The sequence below is a fragment of the Plectropomus leopardus genome, chromosome 20 (assembly GCF_026936395.1).
Source record: "Plectropomus leopardus strain MGB_pleo_1.0 chromosome 20, ASM2693639v1, whole genome shotgun sequence".
Classification (NCBI taxonomy): domain Eukaryota; kingdom Metazoa; phylum Chordata; class Actinopteri; order Perciformes; family Serranidae; genus Plectropomus; species Plectropomus leopardus.
The window spans coordinates 26,017,830-26,034,200 of NC_142195.1; the positions used below are offsets into that span (position 1 = coordinate 26,017,830).

General features: G+C 37.4%; 1 protein-coding gene and 1 pseudogene across 2 annotated transcripts; both read left to right on the top strand.

Annotated features, from left to right (window-relative positions):
• Nucleotides 1–1,542: 1,542 nt before the first annotated feature.
• Nucleotides 1,543–11,403, top strand: LOC148186227 (uncharacterized; annotated as a pseudogene). The gene is made up of 7 exons (XR_015775259.1): nucleotides 1,543–1,850; nucleotides 3,015–3,227; nucleotides 3,285–3,485; nucleotides 6,169–6,390; nucleotides 6,496–7,204; nucleotides 8,831–9,018; nucleotides 9,468–11,403. The product of XR_015775259.1 is annotated as an uncharacterized LOC148186227 (transcript).
• A 1,150-nt stretch (nucleotides 11,404–12,553) lies between these two features.
• LOC121966556 (uncharacterized) lies at nucleotides 12,554–16,124 on the top strand. The gene is made up of 2 exons (XM_042516634.2): nucleotides 12,554–12,852; nucleotides 13,737–16,124. The coding sequence occupies exons 1-2, from the start codon at nucleotides 12,684–12,686 to the stop codon at nucleotides 14,771–14,773; spliced, it is 1,206 nt and encodes a 401-aa protein (XP_042372568.2). The 5' UTR covers nucleotides 12,554–12,683; the 3' UTR covers nucleotides 14,774–16,124.
• The last annotated feature ends 247 nt before the right edge of the window (nucleotides 16,125–16,371 follow it).

The following is a 16,371-nucleotide window of genomic DNA, read 5'->3' on the forward strand; positions in this document are numbered from 1 at the left end:
TTTTAAGCCATGACATCAAACCAAAATGCTCAGATTTTAAAGGGTTAAAGAGGTGCTTTAGTTTGGGAGCACGAAGGAAGAGGGGAGATATATTTTATGGTTTTTTGACAACAAATTTGGTAAGAGTGTTACAGAATAGGGTAACAGTGGACGAGTAAATCCAGCAGGAGGCAATTTTGTCAACACATCAACTTTAATTTTTTTTGACAATTTGGGTTTTTGTTATGACACCAAAAGAGCCAGAATAATTATTACAAAGATCTGTTTACTGTGGAGCGTGGGTGACAAAATGCTGTTTAAGAAACCTGCTGGAAGTTCAGAGTTGTTTGATGCTGTTTGTTAGTTTAATCAGAAGAGCGGTCTCATATTGAAGGAGCCTGTAGTGGAAGATTGTAACAACATATACTCAAATACTGAATTTATAGACAAAATTGATTGTCCTCATGTGGCCAAGACTGGATGTGCATTCCACACGGATATGAAACTGAACACATAAAAAATAAAATAAAATTATAATAAAGACAAAATAGTTTTGAGATATTCTTTCATTCCTATTATGCTGTTTAAGTTCTACTTTACTGCATTTTTATAGGCAAATGTACCTTTTAGGGCACTGCATTTCTGTGATAACTGTGGCTACTTTGTGAATTTAGAGTTTTTCTTCACAGTGCTAAAAAAATGTGGATTTTTATATACAAAACCTTGCAATGAGCGTATTATATAGGATGCCTTGGTAAACTGTGTGGACCAGCCCTGCTGAAAAACAAACAAAAAACATCTAAAACCCAGCTGATGTTGGTAGCTGGTTCTAGTTGGTTTTGCCTGGTCAAAGATGATTTAGATGATTGAGCCACCAGCCGGGCATGCTGGTGTGACCAGCCCATCAAGCTGCACACTTTTATTTATGCATATGCCATTACTGTGGACTTCACTGATTTATGCCCTTTGCTTTTCACACTTCCCCCTCATGATGCTGTTACTTGTCCACACTCAAGGACATAGATTAGATTTCAATTTTGTTCAGAACTTCAATGAATAAACCAGCTAGAGTAACCATCACAAGCTGGTACGACCAGCTAAACCATCAAACAATATGCAAAAACATACCTAAAGCTGGTCAAACAAGCTGGTGAACCAGCTTAACCATCTTAAATTAATTAAGCTGTTTTTTTCAGCAGGGAAAAAAAATGAAATAGCTTCACCTTGACAATCTCTTACAAAAATGCTGTTTACACATTATGGCATCGGTGATGCTGACAGAGGTCATTTGTTCATGAGTGCATTCACATTTCATACTGACATATATATTTTGAATGTATGGGTATATATTTCTCATGGTGGTATTTCAACTTACATGTGTTAAATAAGCCATTTTAACCGTGCTAGTAAATTGTTATTTTAAACACTTTATTTGTAATAACACTCAGTTAATTTTAACAGTGCAGAGTAAATGATCTTATTTCCCAGTGAAATGAAGTGATAGAGATGTACAACTGAGTGAAAGCGGAACGGAAAGTTAACTCACTGGCACTGCCGGAATTTAACAGTGTGACATCCAGCGGAAGTAAACAAAGCAGCCGCTAGCAGCGTTAGCTTCATGGGTGAATTGACTTAGCTCGAAGAGGATATCTTAGACGTAACGCGAGCAGGTATTTGTTTAAATTGAATTTAAACGACAATGTCTTCAGTTAGGTATTTGAGAGAGTTTGTCAACGAGCGACTGATTGCTGCTGCTGAAGAAATATTCGGAGTTTTTGAGAAAACTATCATCGAGTACGAAGAGGAGATCGACCGTCAGCGCAGACTGCTGGATGTCGTCTGGAAACCCGAAATAAAGTTACACAGCATAGGTTTGTGAAAGATATTTTATTATAATGACACAAAACAGAGGAATTCGCAGTACACGTTATTACAATTGTTTAAAAATAACGCTGCTCGTAATTTGATCGCTGGCTGCCATTTCTTCTCTACCACTGCAGTGCATTTCAAAGCTCAAATTAAAACTCCTCATCACAGTAAAGTATGTCCTCGAAAATTTGACAAAAACGTCACAGTATAGTATGTCCTCGAAAATTTGACAAAAACGTCACAGTATAGTATGTCATTGACAATTTGACAAAAATGTCCTAGCATAGTATGACATCGAAAATTTGACAAAAATGTCACAGTATAGTATGTTATTGAAAATTTCACAAAAACGTCATAGTCTACTATGTTGCAGCGGCCTTTAAGAGTTTATTCTAGTGCAATAGTATGTCGCTCAAAATGTGAAAAAAATCATATTGTGGTATATCGTCAATAATGTGCCAAAAACCTCATAGTATTGTATGTCGTTCAAAATGTAATTTAAAAAAGCTTTAGTATAGTATGTCGTCAAAATTTGACAAAAACATCAGCTGAAGAAATTTATTTGCAGTTGTGGAAAAAACTATCCTGAAGTAGGAGGAAGAGATCGACCGAGCAAACATAGGTGTGTGAAACATATTTTATTCTAATAACACAAAACAGAGGAATTTGATTTACATATTATTACAAGTGTTTAAATATAACATTACTTGTAATTTGAATTGCAGTATTGGTTGACCAAATTTTCTGTTTCAATTTGCTTGCAATTATGTCAATATGACATTTAAATGTAAGTTTCTGATGCAGCCAGATGTCCAGGTATTTGTATTCGGAAATTGTGTCAATTCCGTTTCCTGTAAAAATGGTTATGTGAAGACCATCATCTGCAAAATTTCTGGCTCTTGGAAAAATTGTGTATTTGGTTTTGTCGGCATTCAGAACTGAAATGAATGTTGTAGTTTGTTAGAAGCTTTCTGGAGGATTTCAGTGACTGTATGTGTAGTGTTAGAATCACAATACAGAACTGTATCATCGGAGGAAAGATGGGTGTTACAATTTGTTATAGAGGATGTAATGTCATTAATATAATTAGTAAACAGGAAAGGACTATACATTTCCACCCCACTATCACAGTAATATCATTTTCCTTTTGTTCTCTGTCCCTCCAGAGCTCCCACAGCAACATGTCTGGAAGGAGGAGGATGTTCTGGCTGACCAGCCGCTCTGTATTCAGGAGAGGAGCTCCAGTCCGGACCAAGAGGAGCCAGGGCCTGCACAGATTAAAGAGGAGCAGGAGGAGCTCTGCACCAGTCAGGAGGGAGAGCAGTTTGAACTGAAGCAGGAGACTGATGCCTTCATGTTGATTCCTCCTTATGAGGAAAGTGACGACAGTGAAGATGACACTCTGAACATTTTTGTTAAGAGTTCTGTGGCACCAGAACCAAACAGTGACCACCAGCTCCTCTCTCACACCTCTGATGAAGCTGAGAGCCAAAATCAGACAGGAGACAAACACGGAGACTCTGGATCAACTAGAAATGTGAAGTCAAGACAGCAGAATCAACGCCACAAAAGTAAAAGTCGCACTGACAATTTATCTAACCCTGCTATGTCAGCGATTCACGGTAATACTCACAAAGGTAAAAAGACTTTCATATGTGACACATGTGGAAAAGCTTTTAAGGGTAAAACAGATTTGGAGAGGCACATGAGAATACACACAGGCGAAAAGCCATATACTTGCAAAACCTGTGGAAAAGATTACGGACGTAACAGTTACTTGATAGTCCATATGAGAACTCACACAGGTGAGAGACCGTATTCTTGCAGCACCTGCGGGAAAGGATTCGCTCAGAAATCCGTACTGAAGAACCACATGAGAATGCACACAGGAGAGAGGCCATTTTTTTGCAAAACATGTGGAAAAGACTTCACATCAAAGAGTGGATTGATTGTTCACATGAGAATCCACACAGGTGAGAAGCCGTTTACATGCAAAATTTGTGGGAGGGCTTTCAGAATTCGTGGTCATTTGATAGACCACATGAGAATCCACACGGGTGAGAAGCCGTATTCTTGCAAAACGTGCGGGAAAAGGTTCAGTCGGCCATCACATTTGAAAAGTCATGTCAGACTCCATGCGGGTGAGAGTAGCCGGATTCCTGCAACACCTGTGGAAAATATTTCAGAAGTAATAGTGACTTGTAGTCCACATGAGCACTTATGAGAAGGCGTAATTTTGTAAGATTTACGGTTAGAATTATTCAATGCTCCTTATTTATTCAGTGCATTTAAGACTGTATATGGGAAGTAGCCTTGTTTTGCTAAATATGTAGGAGACAACTGAACACTTTTGCTATTACATGAAAAAAATGTGAATTCAGATGTTAAGGCTGAGAAACTCCCTCACAGATGTTTGGTTGTCAACTAGAGCCTTTCCTTAGTCTGCAACATGTCATGTATTTTTTTTATGTATTTTGTAATCACATAAACTTCGTGTTGTGCTTTGTTGATTTGGGTTTTAGTGATAACCCACACAAAAAAAATGTAAATGATGTTCTTCACGGTGCTGTCAACTTTATCAGTCAAAATAACTAATACAGTGAATTCCTTAAAGGAGGCAACGAAATGCTGTTTTCTGATCTTGTATAATCTAACAATAAACTGCTGTAAGAGAAATACAAATCAGCTGTAATGTATTTGTTCATTACTTTCCTTTAATGTTGCATCATTCTGAATACTGCTATATAATGCAAATGTAATTTTTAGGGCACTACGTTTTACTTTTGCAAGCACGTCATTTAATGTCAGATTTATATGTCTTTTTTAGTAGCATTAACTTGATATTTTTTTCTGTCTTGTGTTGAAGTGGTGACACAAGAAAATGTACAAATCAGTGCTGTCAATGAAACAACCAAAATGATTAATACAACAATCACTTCCCTGGTATTAAAACATGCTGCCATCAGTGACACTGACCGGGTCCATTTTACATGAGTATTTACATTTTTCGTAATTCAAATCATTTTTAATTCATTAATTAGGTACTTAACTAATATTCAAAAAGCTTGGGTGTTTTTGCTACTTGCACTTAAATGTTTTTATGTGAATAATCTATCTAAAATAGCTCGAAAATACGTCATAAATGCAGCAGTACTGAGAAAATAACCCATGTCCCCGTGAAAGCGGAACGAATGGTTGCGTCACTACCACTGCCGGAACTTAATAGTGTGACATCAAGCGGAAGTAAACAAAACAGCGCTTCTAGCGTCAGCTCTGTGGATGAATCCGCTCAAATATGGTGTTTTAGTCGTATCGCATTTAAACTTGTCATCAAGCAACAATGTCTTCAGCTCAGTATTTGAGAGAGTTTGTGAAAGAGCGACTGACTGCTGCTGCCGAAGAAATATTCGGAGTTTTTGAGAAAATTATCGCCGCGTACGAAGAAGAGCTCGACCGTCAGCGCAGATTGCTGGATGTCGTCTGGAAACCTGAAATAAAGTTAGAAAGGATAGGTGAGTAAAAGACAATCATTTTAATGACACAAAACAGACACATTTGTTTGTTGTTTAATCAACTGAAAGCATGTAACATCTGATGCGTTATTGGTGACACGCGTGAACCTTAGAAGCGGTCGACCGATATTTGTTTTCAGGGCCGATACCGATATCAGTTATTAGAACTTAATGAGATCAATAACTGATATTTGGAACGGATATGCATTTACTATAAAGGTAAAAAAATATTTCTGTCAATACTCAGAATTTGGAATATGACAAACTCCTATATAAAACTTGGTTTAAATGCCTTGAGCTAATTTAAAACCGAAATGGTCAAATACAGCAAATTCCTAGCAACTTTTTTTTTTTATTCGTGAAATTCTAAATTTAAAAATGAATAATTAAAAATAGCTCCCTCAGTTTGCTGTAACTTTCTTTGCATGTATTGCAGACGGCCTTCCCTGCTGTTGGTTGAGTGTAATACGCACACCTTTTCATTAATTCTATCGGCAATCATTTTAAAAAAAAAAAAAACAATACAGATAATTGGCAAAATGCCAAATATGGGCTCCAGTAATTATTCAGGTTGGTAATCTGTCGTCCTCAACTACACGTCACCAAACCCAGTTGTGGAGACACTGGTATAGTTGTTTCTTTGTAAGACATTAATATATATTAATTTACTTATTTTCATATCATAATTCTGTGCTGTATTTGTGTATTTATCTATTGTATTTAATGTCTTGTCGTTTTTACATGGACCCTGAGTCTGCCCTTTCTCCTTCACCATCACATTTGCATCATTTTTCCTTTTATTGTGTAGAGCTCCCACAGCAACATGTCTGTAAGGAGGAGGAGGTTCTCACTGACCAGCAGCTCTGTATTCAGGAGAGGAGCTGCAGTCTGGACCAAGAGGAGCCAGAGCCTCCACAGATTAAAGAGGAGCAGGAGGAGCTCTGCAGCAGTCAGGAGGGAGAGCAGCTCGTCCTGAAGCAGGAGACTGATGCCTTCATGTTGATTCCTCATCATGAGGAAAGTGACGACAGTGAAGATCAGACTCTGAACTTGAGTAATAATGAAAGTGTGTTGGAGGAGAAGCCTCAAAACTACATTTTTGTTCAAAAATATGTAGCACCAGAACAAAACAGAGACCACCAGCTCCTCTCTCACAACTCTGATGAATCTGAGAGCCAAAATCAGACAGGAGACAAACATGGAGACTCTGGATCAACTAAAAATTTAGAGCCAAAACAACAGAATCAACATCACAAAAGTAAAAGTCATATTGAGAATGTATCTCAGCCCACAATGTCAACGATCCGCTTTAATACTCACACAGGCAAAAAGTCCTTTAAATGTGACACATGTGGGAAAGCTTTTCCACGTTCGTCAAACTTGAAGAGACACCAGATAACACACACAGATGAGAAGCCGCATGCTTGCGACACCTGTGGGAAAAGATTCTGCGTGAAGTCGTCGCTGAATGCTCATGTTAGAGTCCACGTGGGTGAGAGGCCACATCGTTGCCACACGTGTGGAAAAACATTTAGAGGTAGCAATGACTTGATGGACCACATCGGAACTCACAGAAAGGCGAATCCGTCGACGTGCAAAATATGTGGGCGAGCTTTTAGGGATATGTCAGATTTGAGGAAACACCTGATGACGCACACGGGCGAGAAGCCGCATGCTTGCTACACCTGTGGGAAAAGATTCAGACAGAAGTCGACGCTGAATGTCCATATGAGAATCCATACGGGTGAGAGGCCGTATTCCTGCAACGAATGTGGACAAGATTTCAGATTTCGAAAACAGTTGACAGAACACATGAGAATCCACACGGGGTCGGAGCCTTTTACGTAGAGATTGCAAATTTGAAACTTGGAAACATGTCAATGCTTTAAAACCATTGTTTTGAAATGTTTCAAAACCTGTTCGCTCAACATTGGCATCTACAGTCATTACTTATTAAAGATGTCATCCAAATACAATCAAACCATCAGCTATTTTTTAGTTCACGTAGGACATGATGACTGTTTCTTGGCATTATTATGTGACCTAACGATGGTGGTCAAATGCTACGGTTACTTTGTAGTGCAATTTTCTGGTTTAATTCATTAACTGAGAGTGAATCGAAGGTGTCAAGTCAAACTCGATGTATGTAGACCTATTGTAATAAACTTAAGTTTTACTAAGGGAAATATAAGGCTGCCACCGCTTTTGTTAACCTAGTGTGGTTTGGTGTTAGTGGCAAGAAAATATTCACCACACAAAAAGGAAGCAAGTCAGAACCGCTTCTAAAATACACAGCAATCTAGAGGGAGACAAAGCTCTAAATAGGCCCCTGGCAGGGTGTGAAGCTTAATAACATCTTCCTAAAATGACTGAAGTCATATTTAGACAAAAACCGAAAAAAAATCCCAATGAGACGACATGTAACATGTAACATTTAAGTGCTTTTAAAGTATAACTGGCGTGGAAAATAAGAAATATTTTGATTTTTACTAGTGGTTATTGCTCCTCACTGTAATTGTAATACACATAAATAAGGTGGAATAAAGACTAATATTCAGAGACATTGTGTTCAGAGGTTTTTATTTAGGAATAATATTTGCTCCACATTATTTGGCTTCGTTCTCAGCTTCTCGACTTCCACGCTTTAGGCCAAGGTCTCCCCCGACCCTCAACTTTGCATGCTGTGAATGAATGAATGATTAAATTCTTTTATTTTAGTGTCATGCCACTTAGTTGCCCATCCACCATGGCATTATATGACACCTTCACAACAGAGAGAACAATTGTCCACAGTACATATTTCATAACATGAAAATAGCTTCCGGTATTGCTGGTCAAAAATCACAATTATAGCTGAACAACAAATTCAAAATTATATTTTTAAAAAAAGAAAATATACAAATTAAAACATATATAAATAAAATAATAAATAAATAAATAATGTAAAAAAATACCTTTTAAACTAAACAATAAATAAATAATATAAAAAAAATAATTAAATTGTACTGAAAATAAATGAATAAAACAGAATAAAGACAAAGCCAATAAAAATACCCAAACACACATTGTACACCTGCTGCAACAATGCTCCCTTCCTCATGTCCCAAACTTTCTCTTAATAAGTTGCTCACTTAAATGTCTCTTTTTCAAACAGCCAGCGCAGTCGTTGAGTCCTCAATATTTATCAACTCTACCTCAGTCTTTGTGTTACTTTGTGTTACTCCTCACGATAAATAAAGACACGTCAGAATAGAGTGATACTCAATTTCTATTTCTTTAAGGTTGTATTTTAGGCTTTGATGCAGAAACTGCCATCGCTAGTAAACGGAACTAATGGTTGAGTCATTACCACTGCCGGAACTAAATAGTGTGACATCCAGCGGATGTAAACAAAACAAGCGCTGCTAGCGTTAGCTCGGGATGTATAAAATTAACTCAAATATGGTGTTTTAGTCGTATCGCGCATAAATTTCTCATCGAGCAACAATGTCTTCAGCTCAGTATTTGAGGGAGTTTGTGAAGGAGCGACTGACTGCTGCTGCCGAAGAAATATTCGGAGTTTTGTTAAAAACTATCGTCGAGTACGAAGAAGAGATCGACCGTCAGCGCAGACTGCTGGATGTCGCCTGGAAACCTGAAATTAAGATACACAGGATCGGTGAGTAAAAGCCAGTTACTCAAATTGATTAATGATACAAAACAGAGGAAATCGAGTCACATATTATCGCAGTTGTTTAAAAATAGCGTTATTTGTGTGTATGTATGTGTGGATGCAAGTGTATATATGTATTTATTTGTGTATGCATATGTATGTGTGCCTGTGTATATATATGTGTGTGTGTGTGTATGTATGTCTATATGTGTATACACAAAACTGAAGAAAGGGGGTAGGATGAGGGAGTAGGACATGAAATATTTATGTTTGTATATGTGTATGAGTGGGCACTCTGTTGTTGTTTTTTTATTGCTTATATTTGTATTTTGTTGTCTTTTTTTATTCGCTACGTTCCAAATAAAGATCAAACTAACTGTCTAACATGTCACGTCTGGGCTTTCTTCTGTAACAATACATTTGTATCTTTTTCCTTTTGTTTTGTGTCCCTGCAGAGCTCCCACAGAAACATGTCTGTAAGGAGGAGGTTCCCACTGACCAGCAGCTCTGTACTCAGGAGAGGAGCTCCAGTCTGGACCAAGAGGAGCCAGAGCCTCCACAGATTAAAGAGGAGCAGGAGGAGCTCTGCAGCAGTCAGGAGGGAGAGCAGCTCGTCCTGAAGCAGGAGACTGATGCCTTCATGTTGATTCCTCCTTATGAGGAAAGTGACGACAGTGAAGATCAGACTGTGAACTTGAGTGTCTCTGAAACGAAGAATGTGGTGGCGGAAAACTCTCAAAACTACATTTCAGTAAAAACCTCTGTGGCACCAGAACCGAACAGCGACCACAAGCTCCTCTCTCACAACTCTGATGAAGCTGAGAGCCAAAATCAGACAGGAGACAAACACGGAGACTCTGGATCAACTAAAAATTTAGAGCCAAAACAACCGAATGAACCTCACAAAAGCAACAGTCGCACTGACAGTGTTTCTAACCCTACTATGTCAACGATCCACTGTAATACTCACAAAGGTAAAAAGTCTTTCCAGTGTGAAATATGCGGCAAAGCTTTTACAAGTACGTCAGATTTGAAGAGACACCTGATAACGCACACAGGTGAGAAGCCATATTCTTGCAACGTCTGTGGAAAAAGATTCACTCAAACATCAGCACTGAACGCTCACATAAAAATCCACACAGATGAGAGGCCGCATTCTTGCAAAACATGCGGAAAAGATTTCAGATCTAGAAGTCACCTAATAGACCACACGAGAACTCACACAGGAGAGAAGCCGTACATATGCAAAACATGCGGGAGAGCATTCAGACTCAGTGGTCACTTGATCGGCCACATGAGGACTCACACAGGAGAGAAACCGTTTTCATGCAAGATTTGCGGGAGAGCTTTCAGACTTAGCAGTCACTTGATCGGCCACATGAGGACTCACACGGGAGAGAAGCCGTTTACATGCAAAACATGTGGGAGAGATTTCAGACTCAGTAGTCACTTGATAGGACACATGAGAACCCACACAGGTGAGAAGCCGTATTCTTGCGACACCTGCGGGCAAAGATTCTGTCGGACGTCAGAATTGAAGGCTCATATTAGGATCCATACTGGTGACAGAAGCCATATACATGCAACAGGTGTTTAAAAGATTTCACAGGTGATAGTAAGTTGATCGTCTACAAGAGATGAAGCCCAACTGGTAAGAAGCCGTAACTCTGCAAGACTTGCGGAAAAAATTGCTTGTAACCTTGTTTTTGCTAAATATTTGGGAGACAGTTCATTGCTTTTGTTTTTTTTTTCATTCAAAACGCACAATAACTCATAGAAGTGAGGAGCCACATACTTGCAGCACTTGAAGGAAAACTTTTACTTAAATCACATAATTAAAAAAAGCACCAGAGGATCGATATTTATACAGGAGAGCACATGCAGCCAGACTCCTGAGGAGACGAGTTCACTAACTCGATACTCTGTTTTTTCCTTAAACAATTTTTATACATCTGGGTTATATGAGAGGATTGTGAAGTCTCAAATGTTTCGGTCTGAACTGTCTCAACTGTTGTTTGTTTACTCATCTCGCCAACCAGAGTCTTTCTCATTCATATGCAGCCTGTCATTTAATGTCAGATTGATACATATTTTTATGCTCTTTTTTGTAGAACTAATACACAACAACAAAAGCACCAGTTGGTGCTGTCAAAAGATCAGCCAAAATGATTAAAACAATGATGCATGGGAAGTGGGTGTCAAAATGCTGTTTAAGGAACGGTTGTTGTCAGTGCAACAAACATGTATGTAGTGGTGTAATGAGAAAACATGTCAGCTACTCGTGTACTGTGTTTATAGGTAACAATAATGTACTCAGATTATATGTACACTTCCCACAAATATGAGATCTTCCACACTTCAATAATAAAGAAAAAAAGTTTTGAAGAATTCTTTGATTACTTTCCTATGTATTTTTCTTTTTGACTGCATTTTAACAGGTACATTTACGTGTTAAATATTAAATATAATGCCTTGTTAAGTAATCATCAGTGTGTAAACCAGGGAAAAAACAAAATACTCCACTTCGACTTGCTGCTACAAAAGTGTTCTGCAGACATCACGGCCTCAGTGACACTAACAGGATAAGGACATATGTGCACGAGTACTTTCATTTTTGATAGTTGAATTTCATTTTATGATGTATATTTGGAACATTTACAAACATTTTGAATGCATGGGTATTTCTAACATGGTGTTATTGCAACTATTACTTAAAATGGGTTAAACAAGGGCTTTTACCCCGATTATATACTGTAAAACTTCAAATAAAAGCCTAGTCCCTATCAGACCCCCAGTCCTTTTTACTCTCCTGGTGTGGTGACACATTTTGACAAATAGACGCCTGTCTCAATTAGAGGCCCAGTTACCAAACAGTTTATTTTATAGAAGTTCTTTGGATGTATAAAACTGAGTTGTTGGCTACCCGTTTGAGATAATCTTAGTGAGCTGCTCAAATAATGTATCCAAATACAAATGTTTAAACTTTTGTCAATATGGAAATACCCTTGAGTTACTTCATTTTACTGAGACCATGAGCACCCAAACGAGACAGTAATATCCACAGGATATTTTCCATCTTTGCTGAGCAACAGTTGAAAGGAAATAAAAGCCTGTCCCAAATACAAGTCTTTTTGTACGGAAACCCTGAGGGGCAAGTAGAATCTTTTTTATTTCTGGTGGTCCATTTTCCAAAAAAATGTTTTCTTCATTTTTCATGTTTTTTTTAAACTCTATTTCAAAAATGAACAATAAAAAATTGACTTAGAAAATGGACTACCAGAAAAAAAAAATTCTCACTTGCCCCTCAGGGCTTCCGTACTTTTGAGTTCAGCTGTTTAAGCAAATATTAGCCTGGGCTATTCATTTAACGCTATTTTAATTTTTAAAAAACTGAAAAAAAAATGTCAGAAAAAAATGCAACTGTACAGAGAAAATAAACAAAATTCCCCTGTGAAATGAAGTGAGACGAATGTGCGACCCTAAGTGAAAGCGGAACGGAAGGTCGTCTCACTGTCACTGCCCCGGAACTTAAGAGTGTGACAATAAGCGGAAGTAAACAAAGCGAGCGCTAGCAGCGTTAGCTCAGTACATGTATCGACCTTTTCACCTCCAAGAGGGTGTTTTTAGACGTATTATAGGGAAGAATTTGTTACATTTGGACGTAATAAAACATGTCTTCAGTTCAGTATTTGAGAGAGTTTGTGAACGAGCGACTGACGGTTGCTGTTGAAGAAATATTCGGAGTTTTGGAAAAAACTATCGTCGATTATGAAGAAGAGATCGACCGTCAGCGCAGACTGCTGGATGTTTGGAAACGTGAAATAAAGATTCACAACATAGGTGAGTAACACGTCTATTTTAATAAAACACATATCAGCACGGTTGTCAAAGTATAACGTCACTTGTACTATTTAAGGGAATTGGATTCGTTCATCTAAAAATAAGGAATTGATTAGTATCAAACTGTCTTAAATCAGTTTGTCACAAGTATTTAAAAATGTTTCGGACATGAAAAGTAGTCCAGTTGAAACATGGGAAGTCTGGGATTTTAAAATACAAAAACGTTTTAAGTATTTACCTTAAAGATAACACAACATATAATACAAAGGTGATGTTCACAATAAATTCACATACTTCTAAGTTTTTTTGGTATTTTTATGTTCATTTTCAACATTACTAAGAACCCATTCAGTGGCAATACCACTTCCTAAACATATTCATGATTCGACAATTATTTTCCACCTTACTGTTCAGAGTCTGAGGAATAGAGCACAAAAGTATATACAAGTCTGACAAATCACTTATAAAGATAATAAGTATAAACTAAGGTTAAAAACCATAACAAAACGGAAAGAGAAATGACAATTATAAACAAAGAAAAACTACGCAGAGGCAAAAGCAAAAAAAACCCAAAACATCACAGTAGCATTATGTTGCATCTTAAAAAAATCAAAAATAACTGTGGAACCAACAAAAATAGTTTTAGTTTTAAATAACAGTAAGTAGTTTTAAATAACAATAAACATTTCTGCAAAAAATATTTTTTGTCTGTTTTGATATTTTGGTTAATGTAAAATTACTCTTAAATTTCATTCAGAACAGCAATCTTAAAAAAGTCTTAGATCTATTATACCTTAAACGGTAGAAACCCTGTTGTATTTGGCTCACATTTTCTTCTTCACCATCACAATTTTAACTTTTTCCTTTTGTTCTGTGTCCTCCAGAGCTCCCACAGCAGCATGTCTGTCAGGAGGAGGAGGTTCTCACTGACCAGCCGCTCTGTATTCAGGAGAGGAGCTGCAGTCCGGACAAAGAGGAGCCAGAGCCTCCACAGATTAAAGAGGAGCAGGAGGAGCTCTGCACCAGTCAGGAGGGAGAGCAGTTTGAACTGAAACAGGAGACTGATGCCTTCATGTTGATTCCTCCTTATGAGGAAAGTGACGACAGTGAAGATGAGACTCTGAACATTTTTGTTAAGAGTTCTGTGGCACCAGAACCAAACAGAGACCACCAGCTCCTCTCTCACACCTCTGATGAAGCTGAGAGCCAAAATCAGACAGGAGACAAACACGGAGACTCTGGATCAACTAGAAATGTGAAGTCAAGACAGCAGAATCAACGCCACAAAAGTAAAAGTCGCACTGACAATTTACCTTACCCTGCTATGTCAGTGATTCACCTCAATACTAAACATAAAAAGTCTTTCATATGTGACACATGTGGAAAAGCTTTTAAGGGTAAAACAGATTTGGAGAGGCACGTGAGAATACACACAGGCGAAAAGCCATATACTTGCAAAACCTGTGGAAAAGATTACGGACGTAACAGTTACTTGATAGTTCACATGAGAACTCACACAGGTGAGAGACCGTATTCTTGCAGCACCTGCGGGAAAGGATTCGCTCAGAAATCCGTACTGAGGGATCATGTACGAATGCACACAGGAGAGAGGCCGTATTCTTGCAAAACGTGCGGCAAAGATTTCAGATCTAATAGTGGATTGGTGGTTCACATGAGAATCCACACAGGTGAGAAGCCGTTTACGTGCAAAACATGCGGGAGGGCTTTCAGAACTCGTGGTCATTTGATAGACCACATGAGAACTCACACAGGAGAGAAGCCGTATTCTTGCAAAAGCTGCGGGAAAAGTTTCTGTCAGCCGTCACAATTAAAAACTCACATCAGAGTCCATGCGGGTGACAGTAGCCATGCTCTTGAAACACCCGTAGAAAATATTTCAGAAGTAATAGTGACTTGTTAGTCCACATGAGCGCAGCTGACAGTCGTACCTTTGCAAGATTTACGGTTTAAAATAATTTGATACTCCTCTTTTTTTTAAAGCATGTAAGACTGCATTCAGGAAGTAGCCTTAGTTTTGCAAATGATGTGGGAAACACTGATTTTCATACACTACCTCAGATATATGAAAAAATTGTAAACTATCGTGTTTTGATGTTGAAAAACGTTGCTGGTGTTGGGTCACTTAGGTATTGATCTTGTCAAAAAGAGTCTGTTCTTTTTAGTTGGCAACATTTAATTTAATATTTTTGTGTTTTGTAGGGGTTGACCCATATTGGTTTTTCATGGCCGACACAGATTATTAGTAGTTAATCTGACAGTTAACTGATGTTTGGAAGCGATATGCATTAACAATAAAAACAATAATTAACAATAAAAATGAAAATATTTCTGTCAATATTTAGAATTTGGAATATAATAATTTGAATGCCTTTAGCAAATGTTTAAGCAAAACTGAAACTTTTAACATCAAATACAGCAAGTTCCCTGCAACATTTTTTAATAAAGTCAAGTGAAAATTTAAACAAAAGTTTAATACATTAAAAATATTCACCTTAGGTATTTCACAGTAAAAGTTCATCCCATGCTGAAACTTTATTTGCACTTTTTAATTGATTAATTTTATGGGGGGATCATAAAAATGAATCACTGATACAGATAATCAATAAATTGGCCCCAATTGGAGCTGATCGGCCAGGCCGATGTCGATCCCTAGAAATTTGAAATCACATAAACCTTTTATAGTGTTTTGTTGATTTGGGTTTCAGTGTTCAGTGGAATATATAAACCTTATGTAGTGTTTTGATTATTTGTATTTTAGTGGTATATTTAAATGTATATATATATATATATATATATATTTAAATATACATGTGTGTGTGAGTGTGTGTATATATATGAAGAGAGATTTCAGACAAGGCAGCTTTATTTGTATAGCTCATTTAAAAGGATGTGGGCAACGAAATACCATTTTCTGATCTTGTGTATTCTAACAATAAACCTTTGTTAGAAAAAGATACATCAGTTTGGGTGTTTTTGATTACTTTACTTTAATGTGACACAGTTCTGCATTATGGCATCTTTTTCAGGCAAATGTCATTTTCACGGCAATGCAATTTACTTAAATGTTCACAACGTGTCATTTAATGAGAAATTTTTATGTCTTTTGTAATTACATTAACTTGATTTTTCTTTTTTTTGTTGCATTTGCATTGACCTTGATTTTCTGTCTTGTGTTGAAGTGGTGTCAGAAAAATTAAAGCTGATGTACTAATCTGTGCTGTCAACTAATCAATAAAATAATACAACAATCAGTTCCCTGATCTTACACATCGTGGCACTGATAACACTGACCGGATCCCTTTTGCATGAGTATTTAATACGTGTTTCACAACTGAAATGCATTTAATTAAAGTACTTTGGTACTTAACAAATATTTCAAATGCTTGGGTATTCACTGTTTTTGCTACTTGCACTTAAGTCGGTCCTACCATATATTTTTTTATTAGAATAATTTCTTTAAAACAACTCGAAAACACACCATGTAGTAGTTCAGAGAAA

Coding starts and splice junctions, on each gene's coding strand:
- LOC121966556 (XM_042516634.2), top strand. CDS start 12,684: ATGTCTTCAGTTCAGTATTTGAGAGAGTTTGTGAACGAGCGACTGACG. Junction 12,853..13,736: donor AATAAAGATTCACAACATAG/GTGAGTAACACG, acceptor TGTGTCCTCCAG/AGCTCCCACAGCAGCATGTC.